At 48.2% G+C, this 15,205-nt stretch overlaps 1 protein-coding gene across 2 annotated transcripts; it reads left to right on the top strand.

The window, feature by feature from the left end:
• Window positions 1-1,241: 1,241 nt before the first annotated feature.
• Window positions 1,242-12,146, top strand: Trim10 (tripartite motif containing 10). Of its 2 annotated transcripts, none has more exons than XM_041634923.1 (7): window positions 1,242-1,969; window positions 4,229-4,324; window positions 4,890-5,120; window positions 6,566-6,588; window positions 7,092-7,207; window positions 8,360-8,392; window positions 11,163-12,146. In XM_041634923.1, exons 1-7 carry the CDS (start codon window positions 1,541-1,543, stop codon window positions 11,702-11,704), a joined length of 1,470 nt encoding a protein of 489 aa, XP_041490857.1. In that variant the 5' UTR covers window positions 1,242-1,540; the 3' UTR covers window positions 11,705-12,146. The 2 variants fall into 2 exon arrangements, with proteins under 2 accessions (XP_041490857.1, XP_041490856.1); XM_041634922.1 differs by having other exon boundaries at window positions 1,242-1,990.
• Window positions 12,147-15,205: the final 3,059 nt, after the last annotated feature.

Raw genomic sequence — 15,205 nt, 5'->3', positions numbered from 1 at the left:
GAATTTTAACAGGAATCAGTGTTAAGTTTACCGATGAATAAATTTAATGGGTAAAGGCACCTGCTGCTGAGAACCTGAGCTCTTTTCCCAAAACCCACATGATTGAAGGAGAGAACTGACCTCACAAAGCTGCCCTTCACACTCCACATTTCTGCTGGGAAACCAGCACCCCCCCCACATACACACACAAACACACCCCACTACACACAAACACACCCCACCACACACAAACACCCCTCCACACACACATAACACACAAACACACCACTCCACATACATACACACCCTACCACACATAAACACACACTCACACACCCCACACACATACACACAAACACACCACTACACACATACGCACCCCACCACACATGCACAAACACATACACACGAACACCCACACATTAATAATAACCCGATAATTTAAAAGAAAAAAATAGCAAGCTGTCCCAGTCATGTCGCTTTATAATTCTGTTCCGCCGTGACTCAGCTCATATTGGCAGCTAGAAAATTTTACATCGCATATATACAATGTGGCTTCCACTGAATTCTGTTTTCCTTTCTTCCAAGACACATTTCATGTGGCTCAGGCTGATACTATGTAAGTAGAGACTGGTCCTGAACTCCTGATTCTACCATCTCTCCAAACCGTGAGCTGAGATCACAGGCATGCACCACCATGCCCAGTGTGCTTTGTGTTTCTGGTAGACTGCATTGCTTGGAAGACTCATAGCTTTGACTTGTAGATAGTCACTTGTGTGTTTGTTCACCTTGGATGATGTGAGGTGGAACTTGCAAAGTGGAGGTACAAACAGCAGGATGTGATAGGCCAGATGGGAAATAAATAAACTGTTTAAAGTGCTTCTATCACCGGTCACTGGAAGATGTGTAGTCATGGTAAAAAAAAAAAAAAAGTGCTGGCTGTGACTCCATCCCCCCCCCCCCATGCATTTTTCCCAGCCCTCTTTAAAAGTCTGTCATGGGCCTATGGAGGCATCACCACGGTTGCCTCTGTGTTGTACACACCCCAGCTCAAGAGCCTTATCTGAGTCCCCACATGCCCTGTCCACTGACTCCCAGGCGTTGTGCTGGCTGATACCGCCAATCTCCCTGGAGACAGGTGTTGCAGAGCAGGGGAGGCAGCGGTCCTCTGTGAGCCAGGCTCCTCCCTTTCCCAAAGTTAGATCTCTTTTAACAGCGGACTGCTGAGAGACTAAACACTCTCATCTTCCTGTGGGCAGCTCCAGGCGGACAGAAGGGGATGGCGATCCCCTAAGCCATGGGTACTGGTCCAGAGATACTCCAGCGTCTCTAGATGATGCTGTGAGCTCCTGGGTCACCCCCTTCGGCTATTTCGTCATTTCTGCTGTTGGCAGAAGTGTGTCCGCTCCTGGGAGAACAGGACAAGGGACCCCTGGTGCCAGAGATGCAATTGGGCCCCTTGTCCAAGTGTGTGTTCAGGCATGGTGTGCGTGTGGAGTGTATTCTTCACACGAAGCAGAGATGGTGACTTCCGGGAAGCAGAAGGTCCAGGAAGATTGACATGGCCTCAGTTCCTTCTGTGACTAGCCTGGCAGATGAGGTCAACTGCCCCATCTGCCAAGGCACCCTAAGGGAGCCAGTTACCATCGACTGTGGCCACAACTTCTGTCGTGGCTGCCTCACTCGCTACTGTGAAATCCCAGGCCCGGAATCGGAGGAGTCCCTCAGCTGCCCGCTCTGCAAAGAGCCTTTCCGACTAGGGAGCTTCCGGCCCAACTGGCAGCTGGCCAATGTGGTGGAGAACATCGAACGCCTTCAGCTGGCATCCACGCAAGGTCTGGAGGTGGAGGATGCCTGTCCTGAACACGGAGAGAAAGTCTACTTCTTCTGCGAGGAGGATGAGGCACAGTTGTGTGTGGTGTGCCGCGAGGCCGGACAGCATAGGGCTCACACCGTGCGCTTCCTGGAGGATGCAGCAGGTCCCTACAGGGTAGGAGAGGATCCCTGCAGGGTAGGAAAGGGCTCTGGGGGACCCTTGTGGGAGCTGGATTGGACCAAGGGAAGTAGAAAGGCCTTGTGGATTCTGGGGTGGAAGGGGTGTCCTAACTCCAAATTCTTTCTCCGTACTTATCTGATCTTCCAGGCAACAGACTCAAGCACAGAAAAACACAGGTTTGTGATTAAGAGCAAGTTCTATGTTGTTTCCTTGTGGACCACATATAGCAGGAGCTCAGTAAATCCTTTCTGAACGAATGAACCATCAAAGTGTGTGTCCTGTATCAGTTAGGTGTGCTGGAGGTTTGTGTTTTAGGGAATGGCGATGCTTGTATAGTTTCAAGAGTGAACGCCTTGTGTGTGGAGGGGTGGTCTGAGTGTGGTATATTTGAAGCACGAAGAATGTTGTGTCGTGAATTCCTGTTGTGAATAAGCTAGTTGGGTGAATATATGGATATATGTGGCACATGTTTTTATTGTTCACTGAGTATATTGCTGGTTTTAGGTATTTTTATACTGTATTTTGTTACAAACGTGTGTTTAAATGTATGTTATAGCATTTGTTAATGATCTTTTGATAATGAAGTTTCTCTACGTATTCTCTCTCTCTCTCTCTCTCTCTCTCTCCAGGTCTTAATGTAGGCTTGCCTCAGACTAATTATATTGCCTAGGATGACTTTGACTTTCTGATTCTCCTGTCTTTATTTTCTGAACACTGGAATTATAGGCATTTTATGCAGGCATTTATGATTATATCATTTTCTGCAGTGTTGGGAATTGAACCCAGGGCTTCTTGCATGCAAAGCAAGCACTCAGATGACTGAGCTAGATTCTCAGCTTTTCTGTCGGTATTTTTTAATGTTTTTTTTTTTAAATATTGATTTTATTGAACTATACATTTTTCTCTGCTCCCCTCACTTCCTCTCTCCCATGGCCTCCATGCTCCCAATTTACTCAGGAGATCTTGTCTTTTTCTACTTCCCATGTAGATTAGATCCATGAATGTCTCTCTTAGGGTCCTCATTGTTGTCTAGGTTCTCTGGGATCATAATGACATCTTGAAATTTGCAGGCAAATGGATGGATCTAGAAAACACCATATTGAGTGAGGTAACATAGACCCAGAAAGACAATTATCATATGTACTCACTCATAAGTGGTTTTTATTTTTTTAAAGGTTTCTTTACTATATATACAGTGTTCTGCCTGCATGTATGCCTGCAGGCCAGAAGAGGGCACCAGATCTCATTACAGATGGTTGTGAGCCACCATGTGGTTGCTGGGAATTGAATTCATGACCTTTGGAAAAGCAGGCAGAGCTCTTAACCTCTGAGCCATCTCTCCAGTCCCCATAAGTGGTTTTTAAACATAAAGCAAAGAAAACCAGCCTACAAATCACAATTCCAGAAAATCTGTCGGTATTCTTAAACACACATGTGGATATTTATGTGTTTGCCTATTCCTAACTCTACACTAGAACAATTTATAAAATACTGCATCAATTATTTTTGTATCCAGATTTCTTCTCACATCAGATCTTTTCTAGGTTATTTTTTTAAAATATTTATTTATTATGTATACAATATTCTGTTTGTGTGTGTCTGCAGGCCAGAAGAGGGCACCAAACCTCATTACAGATGGTTGTGAGCCACCATGTGGTTACTGGGAATTGAACTCAGGACCTTTGGAAGAGCAGGCAATGCTCTTAACCACTGAGCCATCTTTCCAGCCCGGTTATTTTTTTTTAAAAGGAAGATGTTGTATGTTATTTGCATGTATTTCCTTTGGGTGATATAGTTTCAGTTTCAGCTAAAGAACGTACAGAGCTCAGGTTGTAGGTAATACTTGCTAGGCAATAATACTTGCTGCATGCAAAGAAGGTAGTTGTTTCACCTGAAGAAAGGCTCAAAGGGTCAGCAAAGTCATTGACCTTTGAAGGTTTGTAAGAAGGGGTAAACCATGGTCAGAATAGCTGAAGCACAAAGTAAGAGAAACAAGACTTAAGGCCAGGCCTGGTGGTGCTGACCTATGATCCTAATGTTTGGAAAACTGAGGAAGGAGGATCTGAGTTTGAGGTAAGTCTGGGCGACATGAAACCAGTCTCAAAATCAGAATAAGAAAGAAGACCCTGAGTCTCTCAAGGCGCTGAGGTTCACACTCATCTCTGGGGCATTTCACTTCCACAGAGTGAAGGTCGTGACGTCCCTTCATGGTTACTTTCTCCATCATAACTATTGTATGCTCCTTCTCCCCAGGAACAAATACAGAAGTGTCTTATGGGTCTAAGGAAGGAGAGAGAGGAGATTCAAGAAATCCAATCAAGGGAAAACAAAAGGATACAGGTTCTCCTGGTAGGTCTCCACCCTCCCCAGGCCCTGTCCCTTCCTCCGGAGTCTGAGGCCACTGAGCAGACAAACCTGGAGATGTTTTGAGTTTGAATTCTGACTCAGACGTTAACTCTTCCGTCCTGAGCAGCTCTAATTTTAGCTTGCTCACCTGTGAAATGGAGATTAGGATTCTTTTTCTGACTGACCTGCAGGGATTAGTGTCATCCTGCCTCCAGCAGTTTAGTGGTGTGTACTCAGTGTGTGCTTCCTGCACAGCGAGAGGCCAGGCATCCCTGGCGTCTCTGAGACCCTTTTAGAAACCACAGTAATGACAATGAGGCAATGCTGGGCCTAATGAGAAGTGGGGTGTCAGGCAGGAAGAACACCAGCTGCAGCTCCGTGTTCATATGGGGTGGAGGAACAGGCAGGAGTGGGGGTCTGGGGGAGTGGGTATGATGTGTAAGGAGAGGAAGGGAGGGAGATGAGGGGCTGCTGTGGGAAGGGACTGGGGGTTGGCGGGGGGGGGGGATGGGGAAGAGGAGGAGATTCTGATGTGGGGAGACGTAAGTGTCCTATCTTTCCTTCTCAGACTCAGGTGGCCACCAAGAGACAGCAGGTGATTTCTCAGTTTGCACATCTGAGTCGGGTCCTAGAGGAACAACAGAGTGTCCTTTTAGCCCAGCTGGAGAGGTTGGATGGGGATATCCTGAAGCAACAGGAAGAGTTTGATTCCCTGGCCACAGGGGAGATCTGCCGGTTCAGCACCCTGATTGAGGAGCTGGAGGAGAAGAACAAGCGGCCAGCGAGGGGCCTCCTGACCGTGAGATGGGGCCTGCCCTCCCCCTCCCCCCCCCGGGGTCTCTGGAATCATAGCCTGATTGGTACCTCCTCTACATACATGTCTCTGCGTCCCAGACGGGATGTGTGACATGGCCAGGGGCTGAATTATAGTCAACGCTTCCCTAAGAAATCCCCGGTCACGGTGCTCTCTGGCCTTGGTCTCCTTTCTTGTTATCAATAAAACGGGAAGGAATGAGGAACCAACGGTAAAATGAGGTAGAAGTTGCTCTTGAAAACTACAAAGCACTGTTCAAACAACTGGTTTCCAAAGCAAGTTTTTCATAACTTGAATGTCCCCTCCACTGGCCAGGAAGTTTTTCCTGAGCTGCGTTCCTTGAAATGGAGGAGAGTTATGGGGATTGCAGCGACATGATTCAAGGGGATGCACTGGATGCTGGGAACTGAGGGACCTTGGTGTGGGACTTGCTTGCTTTTGCCTATAGCTAGAAGTGGGTCGTATCACCAATTTCTGACCATGGAGTGAAGGAGTCAGGTGTTGGTTTCTGGTCCCCATGGATTTGTCCAAGGCTAGGAATATGGCATTTTGGTTTTTTTGTGGATATAACAAAAATAGAAGAGAAAAGCCAGAAACTGAATCTCTCTCTCTCTCCCTTTCTCTCTTTCTCTCTCTCTTCCTCTTTCTCCCTCTTTCCCCCTCTCTCTCCCTTTCCCCTTTCCCTCTCTCTCCTTCTCTTTCTCTCCCTCTCCTCTCTCTTCCTCTCTTTCTCCCTCTTTCTCTCCCTCTCCCCTCTTTCTTCCTCTATTTCTCCCCCTCCCTCTTCTCCCTTTCTCCATTTCTCTCTCTCTCCCTTCCCTCCCTCTCCCCCTCTCTCCTTCTCTTTCTCTCTCCTCTCTCTCTTCCTCTTTATCCCTCTCCCTCTCCCCCTCTCCGCCCACTCTCCATTTCTCCCTCTCTCTCTCTCCTTCTCCCCCCTCTCCCTCTCTCTCCCTTCCCTCTTTCTCTCCCCCCTCCCTCTCCCCTCTCTCTCCCTCTTTCTCTCCCCCTCTCTCCTTCTCTTTCTCTCTCTCTCTTCCTCTTTATCCCTCTTCCTCTCCCCCTCCCTCTTTCTCTCCCCCTCTCTCCCTCTTTCTCTCCCCCTCTCTCCTTCTCTTTCTCTCTCTCTCTTCCTCTTTATCCCTCTCCCTCTCCCCCTCTCTGTCTCCCTCTCCACCCACTCTCCATTTCTTCCTCTCTCTCTCCTCCCCCCTCTCCCTCTGTCTCTCCTCCCTCTTTCTCTCCCCCTCTCTCCCTCTCCCCTCTCTCTCCTTCTCCCCCTCTCCCTCTCTCTCCCCTCCCTCTTTCTCTCCCCCTCCCTCTTTCTCTCCTCCCTCTCTCCCTCTCCCCACTCTCGCCCTCTCTTCTCCCTCTCCCTCTCTTTCTCCCTTCCGCTCTTTCCCCACCCCATCTTCCTCCTTTCCTCCCAGGATATCAGAAGCACTCTAATAAGGTTGGTGATTCAATGCCTATTTCTTTTCTCACATAGATAGTCACCCATGCTCCACCCACCTAGTTATTGCCACGTGCATTAATTATGCTCTCACATGAAGGGTGCACAGCCATGTAAATCTACACATGCCCTTTTGTGTTCTCACATACTGCTGTAGACCCACCCACTCGTGTAGCAGTGGGGTTCATCTGAGAACTGGGAAGCTGCTGCTCCAGGCCTTGTTAGAGAAAGACGTCATTAAAAAAACAACAATTCTAGGGACTAGAGAGATGGCTCGGTGGCTAAGAGCACGTGCTCCTCTTGCAAAGATCCTGGACTCAGAGCCCATAGAACAGTTCACGCCCATCTCTAGTTCCAGTGGCTCCCATGCCCTCTTCTGGTCTCCATAGACACTGCATGCATGTGTCGCACGTACATACACGCAGGCAAAATACCCATACACGTAAAATTAAGTATTTTTTCAAAAGAATAATTTCCAGACCCTGCCGCTTCTGTGCCCCTAGATGTGAAACTAGAAAGTGCCGGAAACCCGAGGCTATCTCCCCAGAGCTGGGCCAGAGGATCCGGGACTTCTCCCAACAGGCCATCCCTCTGCAGCAGGAGATGAAGACATTCCTGGGTAAGGAGACCCTAGGCCTCTGTAGAGTGCTGCTGTGTACACAGCCTGGGTTGGGGAATGGCTTTCTGAGTCCACTGCCAAACGGCTGTGTATTTTAGCATGGCTTATCTCCTTTAGTACTTTACCTTTCTTATTTGCCAAGGCCCATAAAAAAAAAAATCTAACTTTCAGGGTTATGTGCCAATGAAGAGAAATAATGGGTAAAGATTTGGGGGTTGGGATCAACCTGTTAAACAAATCTGACCAGTGGACACGCAGCAGTAGGAGCGATAACGATTAACAGCTCTCCCCTCACTCGTCCTCGTCAGAAGTCCTCAGTGGTGCATGCGATGCATTGTGCTTTGACGTCCAACTGTGCAAATCAGTGACAGCATTTGCCTAACGGCAGGAGCTGACTCTCCCCTCCTCTTTTGCTTTCCTTCCGCTGGTTTTGTTTTTCCGCTACTGAAAGTTGAACCCAGGGCCAGTGGATGTAGACAAGTGGTCTAGCCACTGACCCACATCCCCAGACCTTCCCCCACTGCTGACTAAACTGAACCACCCTTATAGGAACCGAGCCCCATTCCTTTCCCGGAAGGAGTCGTAATGGCAGCCAGCCAGGAAAGTTAGAAATGTGAGTTGTGGCTTTCTGTTCCTCATGAACTATGACATCATGAACCACCTATTTCTAAATGTCACACCCACAAAAACACGTCCCTAGGAGGACATTCCTGAAAGTCTGCTTCCTGCAAGGACTAGAGGAAATCCTACTCTAATCAAAGGCCGACTTTTGGCCAGCCCAAACATTATTTCCAAGTAGAAGAAAACGAAGTGAACCCATTGATCTTTTCCTTCCGTAGATGTCTGTGAAGACAGGTAGGCAAGGCAGACACAGCCCTGTCTGCTCAGGGGTAGAGTAGCAGGCTTCTCACTGGGCCTGCAGGCCAGGAGTATCAGTAATCCCTGAGAACTTGTGAGAATGCATATCTGCAGGCCTGTCCCAGAGTGTCTGGATTTGAAATGAGAGTAAGTACTCTAAGAGGTTTAGAGAATTCCCACTTCCATTCTTCTCTCCGCTCCTTCCCTTTCCCGACCCTCCATTTCCTCATCTCTGAGTGTTCTGTAGCTGTGAGATTAATGAAATCTCATCTTGTCCTTATTTCCTCCTTACAGAAAAACTCTGCTTTGAGTTGGACTATGAGCCAGGTAAGCAGCTTCTGGGTCCTGCACTGTGCATCGAAATTCTTATATAGACATTCACACACACATACTCTCTCTCTCTCTCTCTCTCTCTCTCTCTCTCTCACACACACACACACACACACACTCACACACACACACACACACTCACACACACTATACACACATCACACACACATACAATGACTTGTATATGTAAGCATACATACACAAAGCATACATACACACCCATGTCCACAGATTCCACATTCAGCCCCAGATAGAAAAACACTGCTTTGTAATAAATGTGGTGAAATTTCCCCCTTTCCATTACTCCTTAAATAATTTAGTATAACAACTATTGCCATAGCATTTATATTTTATTATGTAACATGAACAACCTAGAGATGATTTGAAGTATTTGGGAGGGTATGTGTAGTTTACATGTAAATACTACACCATTCTACAGAAAGCACTGGAGCTTTTGTGAAGTTTAGTATGCAAATGAATGAGGTATGGCTGTATGAGGTCCCTAGGAGGGCCATGAAGTGAGGACAGTCACATACACATTCCTGGTAAATCTGGTCTCCAGATTGGTACAGGTACAGTGGGCAGAATGATTAGATAAAAATTAGAAATGAGTATGGTCTGTCAGGGATGCGCTTTCTGGATGAGGCAACTTTTGACTGGGTAGAGTCACAATCTCAGAATTGTCGGAAACCTCTACTCCCTCTCAGTTTCTAAATTAGAGAAACAGAGCAGCTTACAAGAGAGACAGGAATGAACAGAAAGAACCCCTTTAATGCCATCAGTTCCCCATCAGCCGGCCAAAGACCCAGGAGAGTTGTGGAACTGTTGGGAGGGGCTCCCTAATCCTTAGATAAATCTGCATGGATAGCTTTTCTCCATTTAGGATTTTTTGTTTGTTTTTGTTTTTGAGACAGGCTCTTAGTATGTAGCTTTGACTGTGCTGGCACTCACTGTATAGACCAGGCTGGCCTTGAACTCACAGAGATCCATCTGAATCTGCCTCCCGAGTGCTGGGATTAAAAGTATGCACCACCATTCCTAAAATTCTTCAGTTTAGAAATATTCAACATAGCTCTATATAGGGAAGAACTGGGGGCTCCAAAAAAATGGCAGCCAGAGTCCAACAGTTGAGAATGATTAAAAGAGAGTGCATAACCTCAGGGTGGAGAGGAAGAAAGGCTGGACAAATGAGTCATGGCATCCTCAGCCAAAGCAGAGAAGAAACTCCAGGGTGGAATCGACAGGAGGAAAATGTCTGCTTCTGAGAAGCAGGCTAAAGGAGAGGCTGTGCATGGAGACTGTGTGAGGAAGGCTGTGTGAGAGGGGAGGCTGAGTACGAAGGTAGCCATGTGGGAGGAGACTTGAGGAAGATGTATGCCAGGGTGGTCTGTAGAAGAGGCTGTTTATAAAGGCAGGCTGCGTGTAAAAATGATTGTGTGGGGGCCCGTTTATTAGTGAGGAGGCTGTGCGTGAGAGAGTCTGTGTTTGGGGTGGTTGTGTGTGAAGGTAGCCATATCCGAAGGGGGCTGTGTGAAAGGTTGTGGTGGAGAGGCTGTGGGTAAGGAGGCTGCTCGGGAAGGAAGGCTATGAGGAGGCTGTGCCTAGGAGTTGCTGTGTGTGATGGTGGGCCCGTGTGGGGGGCTGTGTAAGGGAGTCTGTGTATGAGAGTCTGTGCACGGTGGGTGCTGGATGCGAGGGATGCTGTGTGTGAGGGGAGAGGCTGTGTGTGAGGGGAGAGGCTGTCTGTGAGGCTTGTGTAAGGGGTACTGTGTGTGTGAGGTGTGTGTGTGTGTGCAAGAGTGTCAGTGTGTGTAGAAGCTGCGGGAGGCTGGCCTCGGGCGTGCGAGGGAAGCAGTGTGTGAGAGAGGATGCATGTGAGGCTGCCTGTGTGAGGGAAGAATGTGTTGGAGGGGAGGCTGACTACGAGGCGGTGAGAGCAGCTGTATGGGACGGTGGCTCTGTGGAAGGGAGGATGTGCATGCAGATGTATGATTGGCTGTGTGAGCAAGGCTGTACGAGGCTGGTTGTACGTGAGGGGGAATGTGAGCTGAGAGAAAGGGCGGGAGTGTTTGTGAAGAGGATATGTGTAAAAACGCCTGTGTGTCAGTATCAGTGTGCTCCTGTACAAAGAAGTTGTATGTACCTAAGGGAAACGATGGAGCTGGGAGGCCGTGTGTAAGGTGAGTGTGAGGGGGGTGCCTACGTGTGAGGCAGGGTGCGTTTAAGGGAGTCCCCTGTTTTCACCAACATGAGCCGTACTAGAGGACGGCAGACAAGCGAGGGCAGCGTGCTGTTTGCGACTGATTTTCCCCCTTTAACGTGTACATGCATTTCCTTGGCATTTTTTAGGATGCAGACTTTTAGTCTGTAGATCTAACCCGTTTCTTGGTGATGCCCGTGCTCCGGTACACATGGGTGGTTTAACACAAGCAGCCAGCGATAGAAGTAAGTGTGGAAGGACGCATAAAAGAAATCCCACACTAGCTCAGGATTGAGAAATAGATGGTTATTTAGGGGTAAACTCACAAATCAGAATCCTCTGCTTGAGTGGAGAACAGAAACCGAATCCAGCAACCAACCAGAAAGAGCTGCTGGAAAAGAGGTCCAACGTAAGCTCTACATCAGCATATATATAGTACAAGAGGCCACGCCCCAGTGGGCGGGAAGCCGTTGGCTGTAAGACTTCCTACAGCAAATCAGCTTTCAGGCCATCCTAGCAAGACACTGCACATCCGCTGACTTACCCATTCCTTGTTTCATTCCACAGCCCACATTGCTCTAGACCCCCAGACTTCCCACCCCAAGCTCCTCCTGTCTGAAGATCACCAGAGGGCTCGGTTCTCCTACAAATGGCAGAATTCACCAGATACTCCGCAGCGTTTTGACCGAGCCACCTGTGTCCTGGCCCAACGTGGCTTTACGGGAGGGAGACACACTTGGGTGGTGAACGTTGACTTGGTCCACGGAGGCAGCTGCACGGTAGGCGTGGTGAGAGAGGACATCCGACGGAAAGGAGAGCTGCGGCTGAGACCCGAGGAAGGCGTCTGGGCCGTGAGACTGGCTTGGGGATTTGTCTCAGCGCTGGGTTCCTTCCCCACAAGGCTGGCCCTGGACGAGCAGCCCCGAAAGGTGCAGGTGTGTCTTGACTACGAGGTAGGCTGGGTGACCTTTGTCAACGCTGTCACCCAAGAACACATCTATACCTTCACTGCCTCCTTCACGCGGGAGATCTTTCCCTTGTTCGGACTCTGGGGCAGAGGCTCGAGTTTTTTCCTGAGCTGCCGAGAAGGTGCAGTTTCCCTCCTCTGAGTAAAAGACTGAAGTCAAGCATCCTGGGGAGTTGACCCTTGCCTGGACAACCAGGCACAAAAATGACCTTTTTAAAACAATTGCTAGGGCATATGTCCGCAAGGGACAAGGTGATAGGACCTTTAGTCCGATCATTGTTCAAGCCTTCCCCAGCGCCATCAGATGGTCGGGGCATCTGCGACCTTGGCTGCCGCTGGCTGTACCCACCATTGTCGTCAATGGGCACATACATAGATGTACAAACAGTGCTGGGTTGTAAACTTAAGACCTGGGTTCCAGAAGAAGTCCTGTAATCAACCAACCTCATGATTTCAAGCAAAATACTCTACTCCTCATTTGCTTTCTTCTAAAAATGTTAGTTAATTTATTCATGTCTTCAAGAAACATTTTGGAGGAGTGGATATGATCAAAATACACTGTATACATAAATGAAATCCTGAAAGAATAAATAAAAATATTATTTGAAAAAGAAGCGTTTTCTTCTACCATCGCGTACCACAACCTGACGTGACTTCTCACCACGTCCTCTCCCACAACTCTCAGGACCAGTGTGTGCCTTCGCTTCCGCCACCTCCATGGCAACTGGCATTAGCCAGTGGGCTGAGATACTGAGCCTGCAGAAGGCAGATGGTTACTCCAGCACCCAGTGGAGGTGGATGAACTGGGCAAAGGGCTGATACCCACCCACCTAGGCCCAGCACATCTCGTGGGATGTCCTTGACCTGGGAAACCCTATCTACACCTTGGTCCTTACAGACCCAGGCAGTCCCAGCAGGAAGGACCCCTAATACAGGGAGTGGCACCATTTCCCAGTGGTCAACATGAAAGGCAATGGCATCGGCAGTAGCATGGTCATTTTGGACTATGCGGGCTCTGGGCCTGCCAGTGACACTGACCTCTGCTGCTACATCTGGTTGGTGTACCAAGAGTGACAAACCCATCTTCAGCAACAGGTCTGAAGGTGACAGTCTTCCACAAGAAAGAATGGAATGACTAGGTTTGCAAGATGTACTAGGAGGTGTCTGGGAAGTAGGGGTGCTATGGGGGCCAGTGGTCCTGGAGACCCCTCACAATATTGTCACATATTGTGCAAAGCAAAATGCTACTTTTCATCCTCCTTTCCTACCCCCTCATGGGGAGGGCGGAGGACGAGTGAGTCCAGAACCAGGCACAGTGCATTTTTGGAGATGCGTTTTTAGGGTCTCGTCTCTCCCCAGTGAGACCAGTGTGAGCAACACTCACTGGGGTTGCTGGGTGTGTTAACCCTGTCTGTTCAATGTCAAATAAAAATAAAAAAACCCATTAGATCCGACTTAGAAAAAAGGACTTTCAGAATCAAGTGATTCCTGACAAGAAAAAAAGAGAGCAAAACTGTCTGTCTTAGTAGTTACCTTTCTACTGCAGTGATAAGACTCAATGAGCAAGGCAGCCTACTGAGAAAGAGCATATTTGGGGCCAACAGTTTCAGAGGCTAAGGCCATTATGGTAGAGGGCATGGAACAGACAGACAGACAGGCACGGTGCCGGAGCAGTAGCTGAGAGGTTATATTCTGATCCACAACTATGAGATGAAGAGAGATAACTGGGAATGGTATGGGCTTTAAAACCTCAAAGCCCACCCTCAGTGACACACCTCCTCCAACAAGGCCACGCCTCCTAATCCTTCCCAAACAGTTCTACTAGCTAGTGGACAGTTCTTATTTTAACATCTGGAGTTTGGTCATGTTTAAATTGTTTAAATTGGGGCCTTGTTTGCTTTTATTTGTCCAACAATGGCTAGCTAGTTGGTTCTGTAATAAAATGTGGAACCTTTCAAAAAGAGAAAAAAAAACATTCTTTTTTCTATACTAGCCATGAACAAATCATGGTAACCGTTAGTAATTGGAAAGGAAGATGAAGGAGCCCTGGGAAGAGAGTGAAGTAAAGATAACATCTCTTTGTGGTGGCTGTTGTGATAGGAATCTCCCTAGGCATTATGGATGCTCAGAGGATGGAATGCTGCCGTGTCTTCAGGGAGAATATGATACCAGGATGGTTTTTTAGAAGATACACTTATTGAGAGAAAAGGAGGGAGAAGAGGGAATGGAGCTGACCTGGCCTTTGACCTCTCTCAGGCACTGGGTTCATCTCCATGTCCTTGTGGATAGACACGCACCATCTTCACCCAATTCCACCCACTGCCTTCACTGGTGTCAGTTTAAGGTGAGGTGAAGGTCAGTCATGGGGACAGGGGCTTGTTGGAAGACGTTGCTGGTTGGTCAGAGGTCACAGCCTCTTCCTAGTCTAGCAGTTTACCTCAATAACTCGGTCTCCTGCCCTCCAGCAGGACTTCCTGCTTCTACCTGCTATCTGGAGAATGGTTGCTGGGCCTGGAGGACTGATCTTATCTAAAAGCTGTCTCTAAAACCGGATGCCTGATTCCTCTTTAGCTTGACCCTTGGCACAGATCCTTGGTCTAGGAGCTCTGCTATAGGACCCTACTGCCACATGCTAGGCCTTGTGATAGGAGTGTGCCACTTAATACAAATTAGGGTTTGTCTCCCCAATCCCATATTCCTTATACTTGGAATAAAATTGAGCCAGTTCACTAAAATCTCTCTCCTGGACAGCTGTCTCCATTCATGCTCATGGACCAAGTACAAAGCTTTGTGTTACCCATTCTACCTCTTTCCCCTTTCCATCTCGTGACCAACAGGCTGAGAGGGAACGAGGACCCCATCGTGGTTATGGTCATAAACCATAATCCAAGGACTATGCTCACCCTCTGGGGAAGCTGTCTTCCTAATCAGCTAGTTAGTTCCTAACTGGCTAGAATTAAGAAGGAGATGATAAAGAATTAGTCACAAACAGCTCAGTTGGTGGAACAGAAACAGCAACATCTGCACTCTAGTGCTGGGGTAGGAGGATCCGAGGAGGATGCTGGGGAGGATTCGGGTGCCCTGTCACCTTTAGACTAACAAGCTGAAATATACTAGAACTGGACAAAAGGTGACCTCTGTGGAATGAGGCAGGACAGGGCAAGACTGGGGATTAAAGAAGAACCCGTCTGAAGGGGAGAATTCTGTGGGATACAGGAAGCTGCGTAGAGGTGGGATGTTGTGGTCATGTGGGGTCTGGAGAACTCCAGAACTGTCCCTCCTTGGAAACGATTTGGGTGCCATGGTGGCAACCAGTAATGGGTGCCTACAACCTGGAAAATTATATCTACCATCTCAAAGTGATATTTTAAAATTTACCCATCATAAAAACCTTTTCGTAGTTTTACAGGGTGGCTATGATGAATTTTCTAGTCCTTATTGGCTCTACACTTCATTCCACCCAACCCTGCCCTTTGGCGACAGCTGATTTAACATTCTTGCTGTTTACCCGACTTAGTCATGAACTGCATCTGTGAGGGGAAAACCAGCCATGGTGCTGCTCTAAGGGAGAGGCCATCAGGCACCGTGCGCCCAGGCTTGGAATCGCCTTCAGATGCCAGCATCCATCCTCCACCCAGCAGAC

This window comes from Microtus oregoni, unplaced genomic scaffold, assembly GCF_018167655.1.
Source record: "Microtus oregoni isolate MIOR12 unplaced genomic scaffold, Mior012 000046F_ref0000063, whole genome shotgun sequence".
Taxonomy (NCBI): domain Eukaryota; kingdom Metazoa; phylum Chordata; class Mammalia; order Rodentia; family Cricetidae; genus Microtus; species Microtus oregoni.
Note: the sequence above shows the minus strand (reverse complement) of the source record. Positions and strands in the feature narration are given on the sequence as shown.

What these genes read in the sequence shown, in the direction of transcription:
- Trim10 (XM_041634922.1), top strand. Translation starts at nt 1,541, where the DNA reads ATGGCCTCAGTTCCTTCTGTGACTAGCCTGGCAGATGAGGTCAACTGC. An exon ending in CAGCGAGGGGCCTCCTGACC is followed by an intron (nt 5,121 to 6,565) that starts GTGAGATGGGGC and finishes CTTTCCTCCCAG; the next exon opens with GATATCAGAAGCACTCTAAT. An exon ending in GGAGATGAAGACATTCCTGG is followed by an intron (nt 7,208 to 8,359) that starts GTAAGGAGACCC and finishes TCCTCCTTACAG; the next exon opens with AAAAACTCTGCTTTGAGTTG.